The following is a 17,500-nucleotide window of genomic DNA, read 5'->3' as shown; positions in this document are numbered from 1 at the left end:
TGTGTGTGTGTGTGTGTGTGAGAGAGAGAGAGAGTCTGTGTGTGAGAGAGAGATAGAGCGAGTGTGTGTGTGTGTGTCTGTGTGTATACGTGTGTGTGTGTGTGTGAGAGAGAGAGAGCGAGTGTGTGTGTGTGTGTCTGTATGTATGTATACGTGTGTGTGTGTGTGTGAGAGAGAGAGCGAGCGAGTGTGTGTGTGTGTGTGTGTGAGAGAGAGAGAGAGAGAGTGTGTGTGTGTGTGTCTGTGTGTATACGTGTGTGTGTGTGTGTGTGAGAGAGAGAGCGAGTCTGTGTGTGAGAGAGAGAGTGAGCGAGTGTGTGTGTCTGTGTGTATACGTGTGTGTGTGTAAGAGAGAGAGAGAGCGAGCGAGTGTGTGTGTGTGTGTCTGTATGCATGTATACGTGTGTGTGTGTGTGTGTGAATATTATATTGTTTATTGTAGTAATTGTTGTTGAACTAATTACTAGTGAGTTGGACCTTAATTGTTAAGGAGGATAATTAATGTGTTCTTTGTAAAATGTCAAAAGATAACAAAGATCGAATTATCTTATAGTATATATTAATATATACATAATACCTTAGACTCTGTTTATTTTGCAGTGAACTTTAATATATTGTTAATAATCCACTTGCAATACTTCATGTACTGAAAGAAAGTGTAGAAAGAATTTTCACACAGAAATTGCTAGTAAATCTCACAAAAAAAAATTAATAATTGCATGTAACATTGAATAAAACATGAAAATTTTAATTTAAAAAACTGAAACATACTCTAATAATCTTTTTGTTTACAACTTTGAAAAAAAAAAAAAAAAAAAAAAAAAAATATATATATATATATTTTTTTTTTTTTTTTTTTACCAGTCTTGTACTGTTTTGTATTTTTTTTTTTACCAGTCTGCGTTGTCTTGTAGTCTGCGATGTTGCGATTCCTCTCAGAGCTTCAGGCTTTGAATTACATCGTCCTTCCTGAGGAATTCTGAAATCCCTGTGGAGACCACGGATGGAGAAATACTTCCACAACGGCCGACTCTGCTCATATGATATGACACACTTCTCAGCAATAAAACTATTCTAAACTGTAGAATGTTTGAATCAAGATGTTAACGAATTCTGATGACATTAATGTAAGTGTTGACAGTATAGCTGTGTATGGACTTATTCAGCTTTGGATCAAAGCTCGTACATCTTTAGCACTGTGCTGTTTGCAAAATTGAATGTACACTCAAATGGATGTTAAATTTCAGTTGTGAGTGTAATATGACTAGCTTGTAAAATCAGTGAAATGGTTATAATAACCTGGGAATTATTTACGTTTAACAGACATCTGAATTCATTTTACATAATTTTAAATAATTATATGATTATAATAAATTACAAATAGTAATAGTACATTTTATTTTATTACTCAATTTTAGTTTTTTTTTTTCAAATTGCCCAAAATAAGTACAGTCCTGTGCAACAAACAAATATTACAGATATTATGCATATATTATGCAAGTGCAACCCTGCAAAAAAAATTTAAAATTGTCTTGTTTAGTATAAATATCTAAACTTTCTTAAATCAAGATTTTTGGACCTGTTTTTAAAAAAACAACAAAATTTTGTTAACAAGAAAAAAATATCTGCCAGTGGGGTCAGAAAAATAATCTTAATTCAAAGGCCAAACAAGATAATTTTACTTGCCCCATTGGCAAATATATATAAATATATGTATATATGTAGAGAAAGAGAGAGAGTTGAATACAAAGTGATGTGAATGAAGAGTGTTTTTGAGGTAAAAGGGCCACTGGGTCTGTCTCAAACTAGCATCTCAAACAAAACATGAGAGTTAAAGTGTGTGACTCAGTTTAAATGGATTTGCAATTTTGTAACCTCCGGAAAACTTCACATGAACTCCCCGACGCTTCGTTTCACGCTGTACAGCATTGTTTAAAGTGTGTGTTGATGAATTTCCTCTGAGCTATCACAGTGTCATCCTTCAGTCCACACAGATGGCCTGTGTGTGTATGTGTGAGCGTGTGTCTTTATGCCTGCATGTGGGTTTATGCATGTGTGTGTGTGTGTGTGTGTGTGTGTTTATGCATGCATGTGTGTGTATGTGTGTGTGTGTTTATGCATGCATGTGTGTTTATGCATGTGTGTACAGTATGTGTGTGTGTTTATGCATGCATGTCTGTGTATGTGTGTGTTTGTACGTGTGTGTGTGTTTATGCATGCATGTGTGTTTATGCATGCATGTGTGTGTATGTGTGTGTTTGTACGTGTGTGTGTGTTTATGCATGTGTGTATGTGTGTGTGTTTATGCATGCATGTGTGTGTTTGTGTGTGTTTGTACGTGTGTGTGTGTGTGTTTATGCGTGCATGTGTGTTTATGCATGTGTGTATGTGTGTGTGTTTTATGCATGCATTGTGTGTTTATGCATGTGTGTATGTGTGTGTGTTTATGCATGCATGTGTGTTTATGCATGTGTGTATGTGTGTGTTTATGCATGCATGTGTGTGTATGTGTGTGTGTGTGTGTGTGTGTGTGTGTTTATGCATGCATGTGTGTGTATGTGTGTGTTTGTACGTGTGTGTGTGTTTATGCATGCATGTGTGTTTATGCATTGTGTATGTGTGTGTGTTTATGCATGCATGTGTGTGTTTGTATGTGTGTGTGTGTTTATGCATGCGTGTGTGTGTGTGTGTGTGTCACCGTGTGTGTTTGTGTATGCATGTGTGTGTGTGTGTTTATGCATGCATGCATGTGTGTGTGTGTTTGTGAGAGCATGTGTGTTTGTGCATGCATGTGTGTGTGTTTATGTGTAACCCCTCTCTCCCGGGTCCTCACCACAACATCTCGTTCTTATTCTGAGTGGGTCTCCGGCGTAAGAGGTGGACAAACTAACAAGGAGGCTAAACGTTACATATGCATGCGTGTGTATGTGTGTATGTGTTTATTGTTGAGGTCACTCAGCTGGTAAAATGCCCTTTCTGTCTTTCCTCCTACATTTGTATTTTAGTTTGGTCAGAACATGTCTTCATTTGCTTGCATGCATGTTTGTCCATGCATACGTGTGTGTGTGTGTGTGTGCGTGTGTGTGTGTGAGGGTAATGTGATGTTCTAATTACCGGTTTGTTCCTTTTCTTTGAAAGCACAGTCTTGATTAAACTGTGTTAAACAAAACTCTCTGGTATTCTGATCAGGTAGTGACATGAATGAGTGTGTGTGTGTGTGTGTGTGTTATTCTCTTGAGTGCTGTAAGCCTGTAAAGACGGATCATTGTGGAACATTGATCTATATTCAGTCTGATTTGATGGCCACTCAAGTGTTTCTCACACACACACACACACACACACACACACACACACACACACACACACACACACACACACACACACACACACACACACACACACACACATGCGTTTTACTCAGTATCTTTGTACAGGTATTGGCAGGTCATAAATGCATTAGATTTTTTCCGTATGTGTGCGAGCCGGTCGTAATGAAATTGAACCCCGCAGGGAATCATTGATTGTGTCTGTGTCACTAACACACTGGGTCTCAGTGTGTCCCTCAAATAGAAGCTGAAAAATATTATGGTGATTTTAAAGGGATAGTTTACCAAAACATTCTTCTCTAGAAAATGAGATAAAATGACCACAGGCATTATCATAACATTTAGTCCATATGAATTGTGTGCTCTCTCTCTCTCTCTCTCTCTCTCTCTCTATATATATATATATATATGTGTGTGTGTGTGTGTGTGTGTGTATTAGGGGTTGAACGACTTATTTTTTTAAAGTCGACTTTTATGTGATGAACGTGAAGTCGACTAGTCGCTGATGATGTCATTAATGAACAAATAAGTCTGGAGCTGTGATAAACCCCTTGTGCACAGATATGGTGTATATGACGCAGCGCTGCCCATGTGGCTATTGCTCCTATAACAGCTCATTTTTATCAGTTCTTTTGCCTTTGGGTCGTTTTATTTCTCACAGATTTCTGCTCGTTCTAAATCAGATATAGATAAGGTAGCACAGTAAAGATTACATTCATATGAATGCATTAGTGAGAGCGATTGCGTGTGTGAATTAATTCTACATGGCAGCATCTCTCTAGTATTAGTGAAGCTGTGGGATTTAGTTATAAAGAAAAATATGCTTGAACTTTTCAGTTTCTAAGCTATTTTAATTGAGAAATCAGAGAACAGTGTTGACAATACATTTCTGTGCTGAATGATTCTGTGCGCGTGCGATCTGCGCGTAACATATGATACTGTCTGTAGCCTGTGTGTGTGTGTGGTACAGTGCAGCAGTGCATTAGATTAGAATAACTTACTGTACAATAAGCTGTTTATAATGTGCATTCTCCTGTTCAATTTCGAGCATCCAGTAATATAATCACGTCTTGTGGAGCTTTCGGAGTATACATTTATTTGTCATTTTAACTGTTTGGAGCATAAATGGAGCATAAATGTGGAAGTCCTTTAAAGATTTATTATCCTGTTGCGCCCTCTACAGGACCAGCGACTAGTCGACGTCAAGCTTAAAGCATCATGGCAGAGCATTGTAGTCGACTAGTCTGTGCAACCCCTAGTTTGTGTGTGTGTGTGTGTGTGTGTGTGTGTGTATATATATTCATGGTTTAGTAATGTAAACATTCAACTGAACAATTCTTTTCTGTTCCATGTAAAAATGATAATGAATATCTTTTTTTTCTTTTTTTTTTTAAGAAATAAAATTTTATGTTGCTGTTTTTTCATTTTACATTTTTTTTTTTATTGTATGGAACATATATTGTATGTAATATATAAGGGTGAATTCAGGTAAAGTTGGACACATTTTGCTATTGAGATGAATGGGAAAAAATAATTAATCCTTACATATATACATTCATATATATATATATTTATTTGCTTAATGTAAAGTTTTTTTTTCATTTTCTATTGGCAAATAAATTTATGCTTAGAAGAAAAAAGTGCTGCTGATTTAAGAATTAAAAAAAAAATTTTAGTCATAAATTTCATTGAAAAAATGTTTCTTCTAGTTTCTTTATTTTTTATTTTTTGATTCAATAAAAAATAAATGAAACTCTTATAGAAATTGAGAAATATATATTTTTTAAATGGTAAGTTATTTTTTCTTTTGGCAAATTATTATTGAAATTATCAGTTATTTTTCATTGGTAAATTATTTTATGCTTAAAACAAGAACTAAATTAATAATTATTAAAAAGTATAAAATCATGCATTTCACTGCAAAAAAAGAAAAAGAAAAAAGTTAATAATTCAGTAAAATAAATAAACTTCCTTGAAACCAGATGCATCTAAAATATGATTTTCTTACTCTTTTGGCATATTATTTCATGCTTAAAATGAGAAAAAGTAGTATGGATTAAGAAAATGAAGACGAGTACATGATGACAGCGTTTTCATTGCTGGCTGAGTGATTTCTTTCTGCCGTTATTAACTCAGTGAATCTGTCTGCTGGAGCTGCAGTTAAAGGCTCCTCAGAGATCAATAAACACTGTGTGCTGAAATGAGCTCTAAAACACACCAGAATACCGTCTGATGAGAAGCACACATGATCGTGTTCATCAAACACTTGAGTCGCATGAAGGTTAAAGAGCAGTTCTTCGTCAGATTCAGTGTTTTGTTTCTTGTAATTGTGGCTCGTATTTGATCAATACTCATTGTGTGATCTTTTTCTCTGATTCATGCCAAATAAAAGTCAGAAAGATGAACAGGAGAAACACTACAAATGTACAAAGTCCTTTCATCTCGTTCATCTCTGAGAACATAATAAAGCCCTGAACGCGTGTGAGAGAACAGAATAATGTCTCCTCTTACTTTTTTTCTTTTTCTCTAAAATTGTCCACTACTAAATCAACTCATGCCTCATGCTTTAATTTTGTAAATCATTTCAGACTTAATGAGCATGCATATCACATTCTGTATTTTCGTAAATATATACTATACATCTTTGACTTTATAGAAACAATAGTTGCTTTTTTTAAAAAATAAATAAATAAACTTCATGCCTGTTGAATTTTTTTTTAAAATAATTTAAAAAAATCTTCTGACAGTGGTGACATCATTCAATCTTCTTGACTTAAATTATGTTAAAAAATATGTCATTTTTTTTAATTTAAGCAATGAATAAACAACCATTTCACTCATAATTTGGGGTTCAATGACAAACCAAATTCGAAATCTGAAATTGTTCAACTTTAAAATTTTGTGTTGTATCCAAAATAGAATTTAGACTGAAATGGATGGTACATTTCAGTTTAATCTGACTGGCTTGTAAAATTAATAAAATAATCATAATAACCTGGGAATTATGTGTGTTTTACTCAGAGGTCTGAATTCAGTTGTAAGCAGTGAAAGTTGGACTTATAAACTCAGAATTGTGATTGAGGACGAGTAAAAATATTTAGTAATAACATACTTTATTACTAAATCTTTAGTGTGAAATGCCTTGAGCATCCCTGTACAAAACAAATGTAGTTTATTGCTTTTAATTTCTCAGTATTTATGCAGCAAAGTGTAAATTTGAATGACAAATAGCTATCTGGTGGATTCTTTAAAGTAATGTGACAAATTACATAGAAATGTTGGTGTTAAATTTTTGTACAAGTTATTAATATACAGTATATAAATAGGCTGAGAGAAACATGGAGGATTTTAGGACCCTGATGAGCATCAAAATCTGAAGCTTCACCAGTCAATAGAGAGAGAGGAGAGAGAGAGAGAGAGAGAGAGAGAGAGAGAGGACAGAAGAGCGGCTGTGTTGTGTGTGCTGTCAGTGTGTTCCCTGCTGAGGGCTCGAGCGCACACCTCCGTGAGACACGGCACGAGTGTGTGTGTGTGTGTGTGTGAGTGAGTGAGTGAGCTGTGACACACAGGAGGGAATGACATGAACGCTCATGAGAGGAAGCGAGGAAGAGACCTGTAAGCACTCGCACACACACACACACACACACACACGGGACAGGAGAAAGTGAAGCTTCAGAACTGTGTGTGTGTGTGTGTGTGTGAGAGAGAGACAGATAGTTTCATCTAGAGTTGGACAGAAGTGGACAGACGGATGCTGCAGCAGATTCTGATGCTTGTGGTTTGTGTTTCAGACGCGGACAGCAAGTGTTTCTGAGAGCCGACGACACACCTGCTGCTGCCCTGCCCTCCCTACAGGTATCTATCTATCTATCTATCTATCTATCTATCTATCTATCTATCTATCTATCTATCTATCTATCTGACTATCTATCTGACTATCTGACTATCGTTCTATCGTTCTATCTGAATGCTTCTGTTTCACCTGTATTTGTTTCTCGTCTTGTATCTCTACGCGTCTGACACATTTGTGCTTGAATTCAAGGTTGTTTTCTTTCTTTAGAGGAAAGACTTGAGGAATAATAGTCAGAAAACCAATGAATGATTGACAGAGGAAATCATAAGTCTGTGTGTGTGTGTGACCTCACTGGCGCTTAATTCATATCTGCACACTTTCCAATGTCATGTCATAAACACACGTAGACAAACACAATGTCACGCACAACATGTTGAAATGAGCCTGTGAGTGTGTGTGTGTGTGTGTGTGTGTGTGCTGTAGGCGTATACAAGAGGGAAAACCAGTTTAGGCAGCGTTGGTATTCAGCCAATCAGCTTAAATGACAATGTAACCTGTAGAACATACACAAAGTCACACACACACACACACACGCACGCGCACACACACACACACACACACACACACCACTCGCTTGCTCACAGCCTGTGCTCTGGTTTTCCGTTCCTCACGCGCTTTATGAAGTAAATCTTTCAAATCCTGAATTAACTGCAAAGAATCCCTTATATGGACTCTGAGGGAGAGAGAGACAGATACTGAAGATCCCTCTGTGTGTGTGTGTATGTGTGAGTGAGTGTGTGTGTGAGTGTGTGTGAATGACTCTTCTTTCATTCTCTGATGGGTTTGTTCAGTTTCACTTTGCAAAGCTTGTATGTGTAACATGAGGTAATGCATTTGTAAATGACCGCAAAAAATATGTATGTGTGTGTGTCACTTTAAATGTGTTGTGTGCGCGCACGCACGCTCTCTACGTAACGTAAGCTGTAACGCAGGTAGAAGAAAGAGGTGCGGACGAGGAGCACATCGTGGTTCTCACATGGTGTTTACAAAAGTTTGAAATATATATTGTAAAAGGTGGATGCACTTTACGTTTTGGTTCATTTAGTACCCTTTGGCAAGCGGAGCGAGGTATGTGTCTTTATTGTGTGTTTTGCATGTTGTATTTTAAAGTGATATATAATTTCGTATGTCACGTGTTATTTGTCGAGCTCTTTTGGTTAATTCTCATGTATGTAATAATTTATTTGCCCTTTTGGGTATCTGTAAATGTTTATTTATTTAAGTAATCTGTCATTTGTACATATGTTTTTTATTTATGAGTATATTGTTTCTTTATGTAGTTTCACGGTGCTGCAACACAACGTTTCTCGAAGTCACGGTTAATGGCGCTCAAAGCGAGCGAAATAAAGAAGATTAAGCACCCGTCGAAACTCTCTGTCTCGTTTGTCGACGCCAAGGGGCTGCTACAGTGAAACTCGACGCTTATCGGGACTCTGCATCACTTCGCTGCTGCCCTGTTCAAGAGAGTTCATCACAACGCCGCACGAGGATCAGCACGGCGCTGCGGACGTTTGCGCAGTCACAGCGGATCGTGACGTAATTATAACTGCTTAAAGGGAGGTAGCAAGGCACCGTTTAACATTACAGATGAGATTGAGACTGTGAGTTAAATCGTATTCCCACGTGAGCTGCATCCATTCATTGGAACTCTGTAAGTTGACATGTTCAAATGAAAAGGAGAATATATATATTTTTTGGACTATTAAATTGAAGGATAAAACTACAAGAGACATTTAAATTGAATAAGTCAAATCACAAGAAAATATTCAAGTTTACTTGATTATTTAAAGACTATAAAAAACTTGTGTGTTAAATTTGAATGTTGATTGTTGAAGATTTATCTTGGACATTTAAAAAGTCATACACAAAGAGTACAGTTAACTTTATTACTGTTTGTAAACACTAAAATTTCTGATCTATTACAAGGGAAATATTTAAATGTTAAAAGTGTTTACAGTTGTGCATTTGTGTTGATTCTCCTTGCTAATATTTTGAGTGCTTACATTTTAGAGGTCTGATGGAAATGGTATCACTTATGGCTTAAGTTGCCCAGTTTAAAGAAGTAAACAACATTAAAGAGGCCATGGAAAACCCACCTGAAAAGGAAGTTGAACCAGTTGAAGAGATGCCACTTCCAGCTGAAGAAATAAGTAACCCACCAGTGCAACAGATCAGAGCAAGCTCACGTGAAAGAAGCTTAACAGAGAAAGGTCGAGAGATGCATGAGCTCGAAGCAAAGAAACAGGAAAAGTCCTTCCATAAGACATATGAGTCCTGGAAGCAGGCTGCAAGAGAGGCTAGATCAAATTTGAAAACATTCTGTACACGTGAAGACCTGGATCAAATACAGCAGGACATTCAAGGCAGACATGATTCAGTCTATCAGCGTTATGAACCGATTCTGCGTAACCACACTACTACTCCAGACATTGTTAAACGTATGGATGCCTGCGCTGCACTAACTGCAGAGATCACTGATCTTGTCAGTAAACGACTGGAAACATTTAATGAAAGTTACAACGAAGAACTTGTGAAGGAAAGAGTAAGGCAGGTGCTGAATAAGGATGAATATGGATCCGTCTTTGGATGTACAGTAACAAACACAGTCGTTTCAGAGTCATCACTGGGATCCGATAACCAATCGTTCTAAAGTCTCAAGTAAGCGTGCTGATGCACAGGCAGAATTTGCAGCGAAACTAGAACAAGCTAAAGCTTTACAAGAAATTCACAATCAACAAGCTAAGCTTGATAAGATGGAGCATGACTGGAAGCTTTGTGAATCGAGAATGTTAGCGGAGATAAAGCAGAAGGAGGCTGAAATGCAGTTAAGGCTAGTTGAGGAAAAGAAACGGCTACAACAGCTACAAGTTGACAAAGAAGTTAAAGTAGCAGCAGCTTGTGTCAAAGTGTATAACGATTTGGAAGGCAACCTTCATCGCTGTGAAGATGACGAAGGCCCTAGCATTCACGCTGGCTGCCAAAGGACAGAGCTTACATCTCAACTGAACCCGGAAGTACAGTCGTTCCTACCTCAGCAAGCATCATGTGAAGGATATGAAGTTACATCACCTCAGGAAACTGCAAATCTAGCTCAAGCAATAGCAAACTCACTAAGCACACATCGGCTGCCAGTTCCAGAACCCACTGTCTTTGTTGGTGACCCTTTAAAATTCATAGATTGGAAGATGTCATTCATGGCCCTCATTGATCGAAAACCTCTTCCTTCTGGTGAAAAAATGTTCTATCTGAAGAATTACCTTGCTGGGGAAGCTCGCAAAGCGGTGGAGGGATATTTCTACAGAAATTCTGAGGATGCGTATCAAGGTGCCTGGAAAGCGTTACAGGAAAGGTACGGGAACTCGTTCGTCATCCAAAGAGCGTTTCGAGACAAGCTGATGAGATGGCCCAAAATTGGAGCAAATGACCCACTGGCATTACGAGACTTCACAGATTTCCTACAAGGTTGTGTCGAGGCAATTCCTCACGTAAAAGGATTAGCCATCCTAAATGATTCCGAAGAAAACCACAAGTTGTTAAAGAAACTCCCCGAATGGATTGTGAGAAAGTGGAACCGAATCGTGGTGGAAGAGCTAGACACATCAGGTGACTATCCAAGTTTCAAATGCTTCACAGAATTTCTGCAAAAGGAAGCAAAAATAGCTTGTAACCCTATAACCTCTGCGCTATTTGTGAATCAAAAGAACACAGATGAAAGGTTCCCCAAGCGTGCTAAGGCTCTCAGTACAAAGGTTCAGGTGAAGGACTTAAGCTCAAAAAGACCAGAGACGTACAGCTCTAAGCCAAAGACATCATGCCTTTTCTGCAAGGATGAAAAACATCACATTGCTCAATGCTCTACATTTGCTGGAAAGACTATAGAAAAGAAAGCCTTCATTCACGAAACCCACCTCTGTTTCGGATGTCTCAGAAAGGGACACATGAGTAAAGACTGTAGAAGAAGACATACATGTGGTACGTGTGGTCGAAGTCATCCTACCTGCTTACATGGAGAATGGGATAAAGCTCCTTCAAAGGACCCTAAAGGGGCATCTACGAATGTTCAAGCAAGTGAGGAAGTTCATAAAGTCATGACCCATGCACTCACTCAATGTTCTCCTGCTACTTCCAGCATTGTGCCAGTTTTCATCTCTACAGTGGACGAACCCCAAAGAGAAGTACTAACTTATGCTCTACTTGACACCCAGAGCGACTCAAGTTTCATCTTGGAAGATCTTCTTGAAAGTTTGAATGTTGTCTCACAACCTGTGCAATTGAGGCTCAGCACCATGACAGCTGCTGACACGATCACTGCCAGTAAGAGAGTCTGTGGACTTAAAGTAAGAGGACTACAATCTGCAAGTTCTATACCACTACAGCAAGCATACACAAGAGACTTCATTCCAGTGGACAAGTCGTATATTCCCACCAAGCACACAGCGCTTCAGTGGAGTCACCTCAGACACTTAGCAAGTCAGCTGTCACCACTTTTGAACTGTGAAGTCGGACTTTTAATCGGATTTGACTGCCCATATGCTCTAGCTCCCTTGGAAGCCATTATAGGTGGTGAAAATGAGCCTTTCGCGCAAAGAACTGTGCTTGGGTGGAGTATTATAGGCCTGTCTAATCCACACCTTGACCGACAAGGAAATCAGAGTTTTGTCCACCATGTTGCAGTAAAGGAAATACCTGTCCCATCGCCCAATGATATCCTGAAAATTCTCGAGTCAGATTTCAATGAAATGGCTTATGAGGATAAATGTGTGTCACAAGAGGATGTTCGTTTCATACAGCACCTCAGTGCCAATATTCATCAGAAGGATAATGGACATTACGAGCTTCCTCTCCCATTTAAGTGCAGCAGCCGACCCTCACTACCCAACAACAAAGGGCTAGCAACTGCTCGACTACAACACCTAAAGAAACGGCTCAAGTCCAATAAACAGTATTATGATCACTACAAGGCTTTCATGGAAGAGATGATTATCAAAGGTGATGCAGAACAAGCTCCAGCTATACTAAGTGGAGAGACAGTGTGGTACATCCCACACCATGGGGTGTACCACCCTCAGAAACCAAACAAGCTGAGGGTGGTATTCGATTGTTCAGCAAAGTTTCGTGGTATATCTCTAAATGACACACTTTTGACTGGGCCTGATCTAACCAATTCCTTGGTGGGAGTGCTGTGCCGTTTCAGAAAGGAGCCAGTTGCAGTTACCTGTGACATAGAGAAGATGTTTCACCAGTTTCTCGTCCCACCTGATGAACGCAATTACCTGAGATTCTTATGGTGGGAGGGTGGAACTGGAGAAAGAGCCTCAAGAATATCGCATGGCAGTCCACCTCTTTGGTGCCACGTCTTCACCTGGGTGTGCTAATTTCGGCCTAAAGTACCTGGCACAGCAGCACAAAGTTAACTATCCTTCAGCCTCAGCATTCATTGAGAAGAACTTTTATGTGGATGATGGGTTAACCAGTGTTCCCTCAACCAGTGAAGCCAAAGAACTAATAATGCAAGCTCAAAGAGTGTGTAAACATGGAGGTTTACGGCTTCACAAATTTAACTCAAATAAGGAAGACGTTTTGAGTTGTTTAAACCCATCAGAAAAGGCAACAACATCAAAGCCTCTTGACTTTAATCTTGAAGCAACACCAGCTGGACGTGTACTCGGCATTCAATGGTCAACAAAGGATGACACATTCGGTTTCAGCATCGACCTTAAGGATCAACCATTGACTCGCCGTGGTATTCTGTCTGTTATAGCCTCTCTATATGACCCTCTTGGGTTTGTCGCCCCATTTATTCTACAGGGAAAGTGTATCCTACAAGAACTGTGTCGTAGAGGTACTGAATGGGACAACGAACTTCCTGATGACTTGCGTCCTCAATGGGTGGATTGGAAAAACGATCTTAAAACTCAAGGAAGTATTGATACCAAGATGTTATCACCCACATACCTTCAGTGACATAGTCAGAACAGAGTTACACCACTTCTCTGATGCGAGTAATGTAGGATATGGTGCTTGTTCCTACCTACGCTTCAAAAATGACAAGAGTGAAGTCCACTGCAGTCTGGTGATGGCTAAAGCCAGGGTCTCACCTACAAAGGTCATAAGCATTCCCAGGTTAGAACTCTCAGCCGCTGTCATATCTGCCAGAATGAGTGTCATGCTGAAAAATGAGCTGGAAATGAAGATTGACCAAGAGTTCTTCTGGACAGACTCGCAGGTCGTTTTAGCATACATTAACAACGAAGCCCGTAGGTTTCATGTTTTTGTCGCAAATCGAGTGCAGCTGATACGAGATGTCACAGATCCTAGTCAGTGGTGTTACGTAAATACAACAGATAACCCTGCTGATTATGCATCTAGAGGGCTTAATGCGTCTGCCATCTCTACATCAATGTGGTTATCAGGACCCAAATTTCTGTGGGAACAGGAAGTAAATGCAACACCATACACACCTGTGAACCTGCTTGTCGGTGATCCTGAAGTTAAATTAGTCGGAACCTTTGTGACCTCAGTCAGAGACGGAGCAGACATCCTCAGTCGCTTAAGTCGATTCTCTTCTTGGTCTATGCTTCTAAGGGTGGTTGCAAGAATAAACAGATTGGGCCACAAACAGATGTACAACGGTGATCATGTGGCAGTTGAAGAACGTGAGAGAGCTGCTAAGGTGGTCATCAAGCTTGTACAGCAGCAAGCATTCTCAAAAGAAATGCAAATAATTGAAAGAGGAGAAGCTCTACCAAATTCAAGCGCACTGTACCCTCTGGATCCTATTTTGGACAATGGCATCCTCCGTGTTGGTGGGAGGCTAAAACACTCATCTCTCAGTCAAGATCTAAAACATCCTGTAATACTTCCAAAAGGTAACCACATCACTAAACTAATTCTGTTACATTTCCACACCAAAGTTCGTCACCAGGGAAGAAGCCAAACTCAAATGGAGTTAAGAATGAATGGATTCTGGATCATTGGAGGCAGTAAGTCCGTCGCCAAGTTCATACACAAGTGTGTGCAATGTCGGAAACTCAGACGACCAGCTGAAGAACAGCGTATGGCAGATCTTCCCAGAGAACGTGTTGAGGTTTCCGCTCCATTCACGTACTGTGGTATGGACTGTTTCGGGCCATTTATTGTGAAGAGAGCTCGTAAGGAGCTTAAGAGATATGGCCTATTATTCACTTGTCTATCATCTCGTGCAGTCCATATTGAAATGATTGAGGACCTATCTACAGACTCCTTCATCAATGCCCTAAGGTGCTTTATCAGCCTCCGAGGAGCAGTTCGCAAACTTCAGTGTGACCACGGCACTAACTTTGTTGGAGCTAAAAATGAATTTGCAAAATCACTGAAAGAGATTGACACCAATGCCTTAGAGATCTTTCTTACAGAAAGGCAATGCGAGTTTTCTATAATGCTCCTTCTGCAAGCCATGCTGGAGGTGTCTGGGAGCGCCAGATACGAACTGTGCGAAATGTACTCAATGCCACACTTGCTTTATGCCCAGGCAGGCTTGATGACGCATCACTCAGAACGCTGTTCTATGAAGCAATGGCCATTGTAAACAGCCGCCCTCTAACGGTAGATGGGATTAATGATCCAAATTCACTCGAACCATTGACCCCAAACCATCTGATAATGATGAAGTCTGATGTTGCTCTTCCACCTCCAGGAAAGTTTGTAAAACAAGATGTGTATGCCACTAAAAGATGGCGCAGAGTTCAATACCTAATCGAACAATTTTGGAGTCGTTGGAAGAAGGAATACCTTCTCAACATGCAGCACGTCAGAAATGGCATATTCCTCGCCGTAACCTTCAAGTGAATGATGTTGTAATCATCAAAGACGATATGCTTCCCAGAGGTCAGTGGCAATTAGGCCGAGTGGTGGAAACCAGTGAAGGAAGTGATGGTCTTGTAAGGCGAGTCAAGTTGCAGTTAGGGGAGCGAAAAGAAAATCAACGCTCCAAGCCTACAGTCATTGAAAGGCCCATCCAAAAATTGGTGGTACTTATTGAAAATGAGTAATCAGCGACTGCTTTGTGATACCATTGCATCAGACCATGTAATTAAGTTCTATATAACCTAACATTTTAGACTTCACATGCATATAAACTGTTTGAAGGCGGTCATATTGATGTTCAGAAATCATGTTCTGATTCATTCACAGTTTGTTCTGTTCTTTCATCATCTCATAATTGGTGGGAGTGTAAATGACCGCAAAAAATTTAGCAGTTTACACAGCAATAGTCATTGCACAGGATGTGGTAAATGAAAGCTAGAGCAAGACGTAAGCTGTAACGCAGGTAGAAGAAAGAGGTGCGGACGAGGAGCACATCGTGGTTCTCACATGGTGTTTACAAAAGTTTGAAATATATATTGTAAAAGGTGGATGCACTTTACGTTTTGGTTCATTTAGTACCCTTTGGCAAGCGGAGCGAGGTATGTGTCTTTATTGTGTGTTTTGCATGTTGTATTTTAAAGTGATATATAATTTCGTATGTCACGTGTTATTTGTCGAGCTCTTTTGGTTAATTCTCATGTATGTAATAATTTATTTGCCTTTTGGGTATCTGTAAATGTTTATTTATTTAAGTAATCTGTCATTTGTACATATGTTTTTTTTATTTATGAGTATATTGTTTCTTTATGTAGTTTCACGGTGCTACAACACAACGTTTCTCGAAGTCACGGTTAATGGCGCTCAAAGCGAGCGAAATAAAGAAGATTAAGCACCCGTCGAAAGTAAAAAAACTAATTTTTATATGTATAAATGAACAGATGAATAGATGCTGTGACGGGTTTGTTCATTGTAATCTTCTGTGTTTGTGAAGTAATTATAATTATAAGTGTGTGTTTCTCATTTTAAGCTCTGAATGAGATTACGGCTGATGTGTTTCATGTCTTTTAAATGTGTGTGTGTGTATGTGTGTGCGGTCATGTTTTAAATGTGTGCGATGTCTCATGCAAAATTCCCATTCAGTCTTAATGGAGCAAACAGACGCAGGCATGAATAAATGATGCTGTTTTCAGGTCAGACGGCAGCGGTCAAACGCAAACACACGTCGTTCCTTCATTGAACCTAAACCTGTCTGTCTGTGTCTGTCTGTCTGTCTGTCTGTCTGTCTGTCTGTCTGTCTGTCTGTCTCTGTCTGTCTGTCTGTCTGTCTGTCTGTCTGTCTCTGTCTGTCTGTCTGTCTGTCTGTCTGTCTTTGTCTGTCTCTGTCTGTCTTTGTCTGTTTGTCTCTGTCTGTCTGTCTGTCTGTCTGTCTGTCTTTGTCTGTCTGTCTGTCTGTCTATCTGTCTGTCTGTCTGTCTGTTTGTCTCTGTCTGTCTGTCTGTCTGTCCGTCTGTCTCTGTCTGTCTCTGTCTTTTTTTCTTTCTGTCTGTTTTTCTGTCTGTCTGTCTCTGAGTGTCTGTCTGTCAGTCTGTCTGTCTGTTTGTCTCTGAGTGTCTGTCTGTCTGTCTGTCTGTTTGTCTCTGTCTGTCTGTCTGTCTGTCTGTCTTTGTCTGTCTTTTTTTTTTTTTGTCTGTCTGTCTGACTGACTGTTTGTCTCTGTCTGTCTGTCTATCTGTCTGTCTCACTGTCTGTCTGTCTGTCTGTCTGTCTGACTGTCTGACTGTCTGTCTCTCTGTCTGTCTCTGAGTGCTGTCTGTCAGTCTGTCTGTCTGTTTGTCTCTGAGTGTCTGTCTGTCTTTGTCTGTTTGTCTCTGTCTGTCTGTCTGTCTGTCTGTCTATCTGTCTGTCTGTTTGTCTCTGCCTGTCTTTGTCTGTCTGTCTGTCTTCTGTCTGTCTCTGAGTGTCTGTCTGTCTTTGTCTGTCTGTCTGTCATCTGTCTGTAAGTTTGTCTGTCTGTCTGTCTGTTTGTCTCTGTCTGTCTGTCCGTCTGTGTCTCTGTCTGTCTCTGTTCTGAGACAAGGTCTTTACTGGGTGTCTGTCTGTGGGTCTGTATTTCTGTTCTCCGCTGTCTGTCTGTTCTCGGTCTGTCTGTTGTCTGTCTGTCAGTCAGTCTGTCTGTCTGTTTGTCTCTGTCTGTCTGTCTCTGTCTGTCTGTCTGTCTGTCTGTCATGTCTGTCTGTCTGTCTGTCTATCTGTCTGCTGTTTGTCTCTGTCTGTCTTTGTCTGTCTGTCTGTCTGTCTCTGAGTGTCTGTATGTCAGTCTGTCTGTCTGTTTGTCTCTGTCTGTCTGTCTGTCTGTCTGTCTGTCTGTCTCTGAGTGTCTGTCTGTCAGTCTGTCTGTCTGTTTGTCTCTGAGTGTCTGTCTGTCTGTTGTCTGTTTGTCTGTCTGTCGTCTATCTGTCTGTTTGTCTTGTCTGTC

General features: G+C 39.7%; 1 protein-coding gene and 1 long non-coding RNA gene across 2 annotated transcripts in view; both read left to right on the top strand.

The window, feature by feature from the left end:
- The first annotated feature begins 6,757 nt into the window (after positions 1-6,757).
- The window catches only part of LOC109070007 (cGMP-dependent 3',5'-cyclic phosphodiesterase-like), a 114,815-nt gene continuing 104,072 nt past the window's right edge, over positions 6,758-17,500 (top strand). Inside the window, exons 1-2 of the mRNA XM_042771741.1 lie at positions 6,758-6,941; positions 7,118-7,181. Coding sequence (XP_042627675.1) covers positions 6,907-6,941; positions 7,118-7,181 — 99 coding nt within the window. The 5' untranslated portion in view covers positions 6,758-6,906. The remainder of the gene's footprint in view (positions 6,942-7,117; positions 7,182-17,500) is intronic.
- LOC122147745 lies at positions 8,021-15,919 on the top strand. Its single transcript, XR_006161815.1, has 3 exons — positions 8,021-8,111; positions 15,488-15,623; positions 15,837-15,919. It is a non-coding gene; the product is annotated as an uncharacterized LOC122147745 (long non-coding RNA).

Source organism: Cyprinus carpio, chromosome A15 (genome assembly GCF_018340385.1).
Source record: "Cyprinus carpio isolate SPL01 chromosome A15, ASM1834038v1, whole genome shotgun sequence".
NCBI classification, from domain to species: Eukaryota; Metazoa; Chordata; class Actinopteri; order Cypriniformes; family Cyprinidae; genus Cyprinus; species Cyprinus carpio.
Note: the sequence above shows the minus strand (reverse complement) of the source record. Positions and strands in the feature narration are given on the sequence as shown.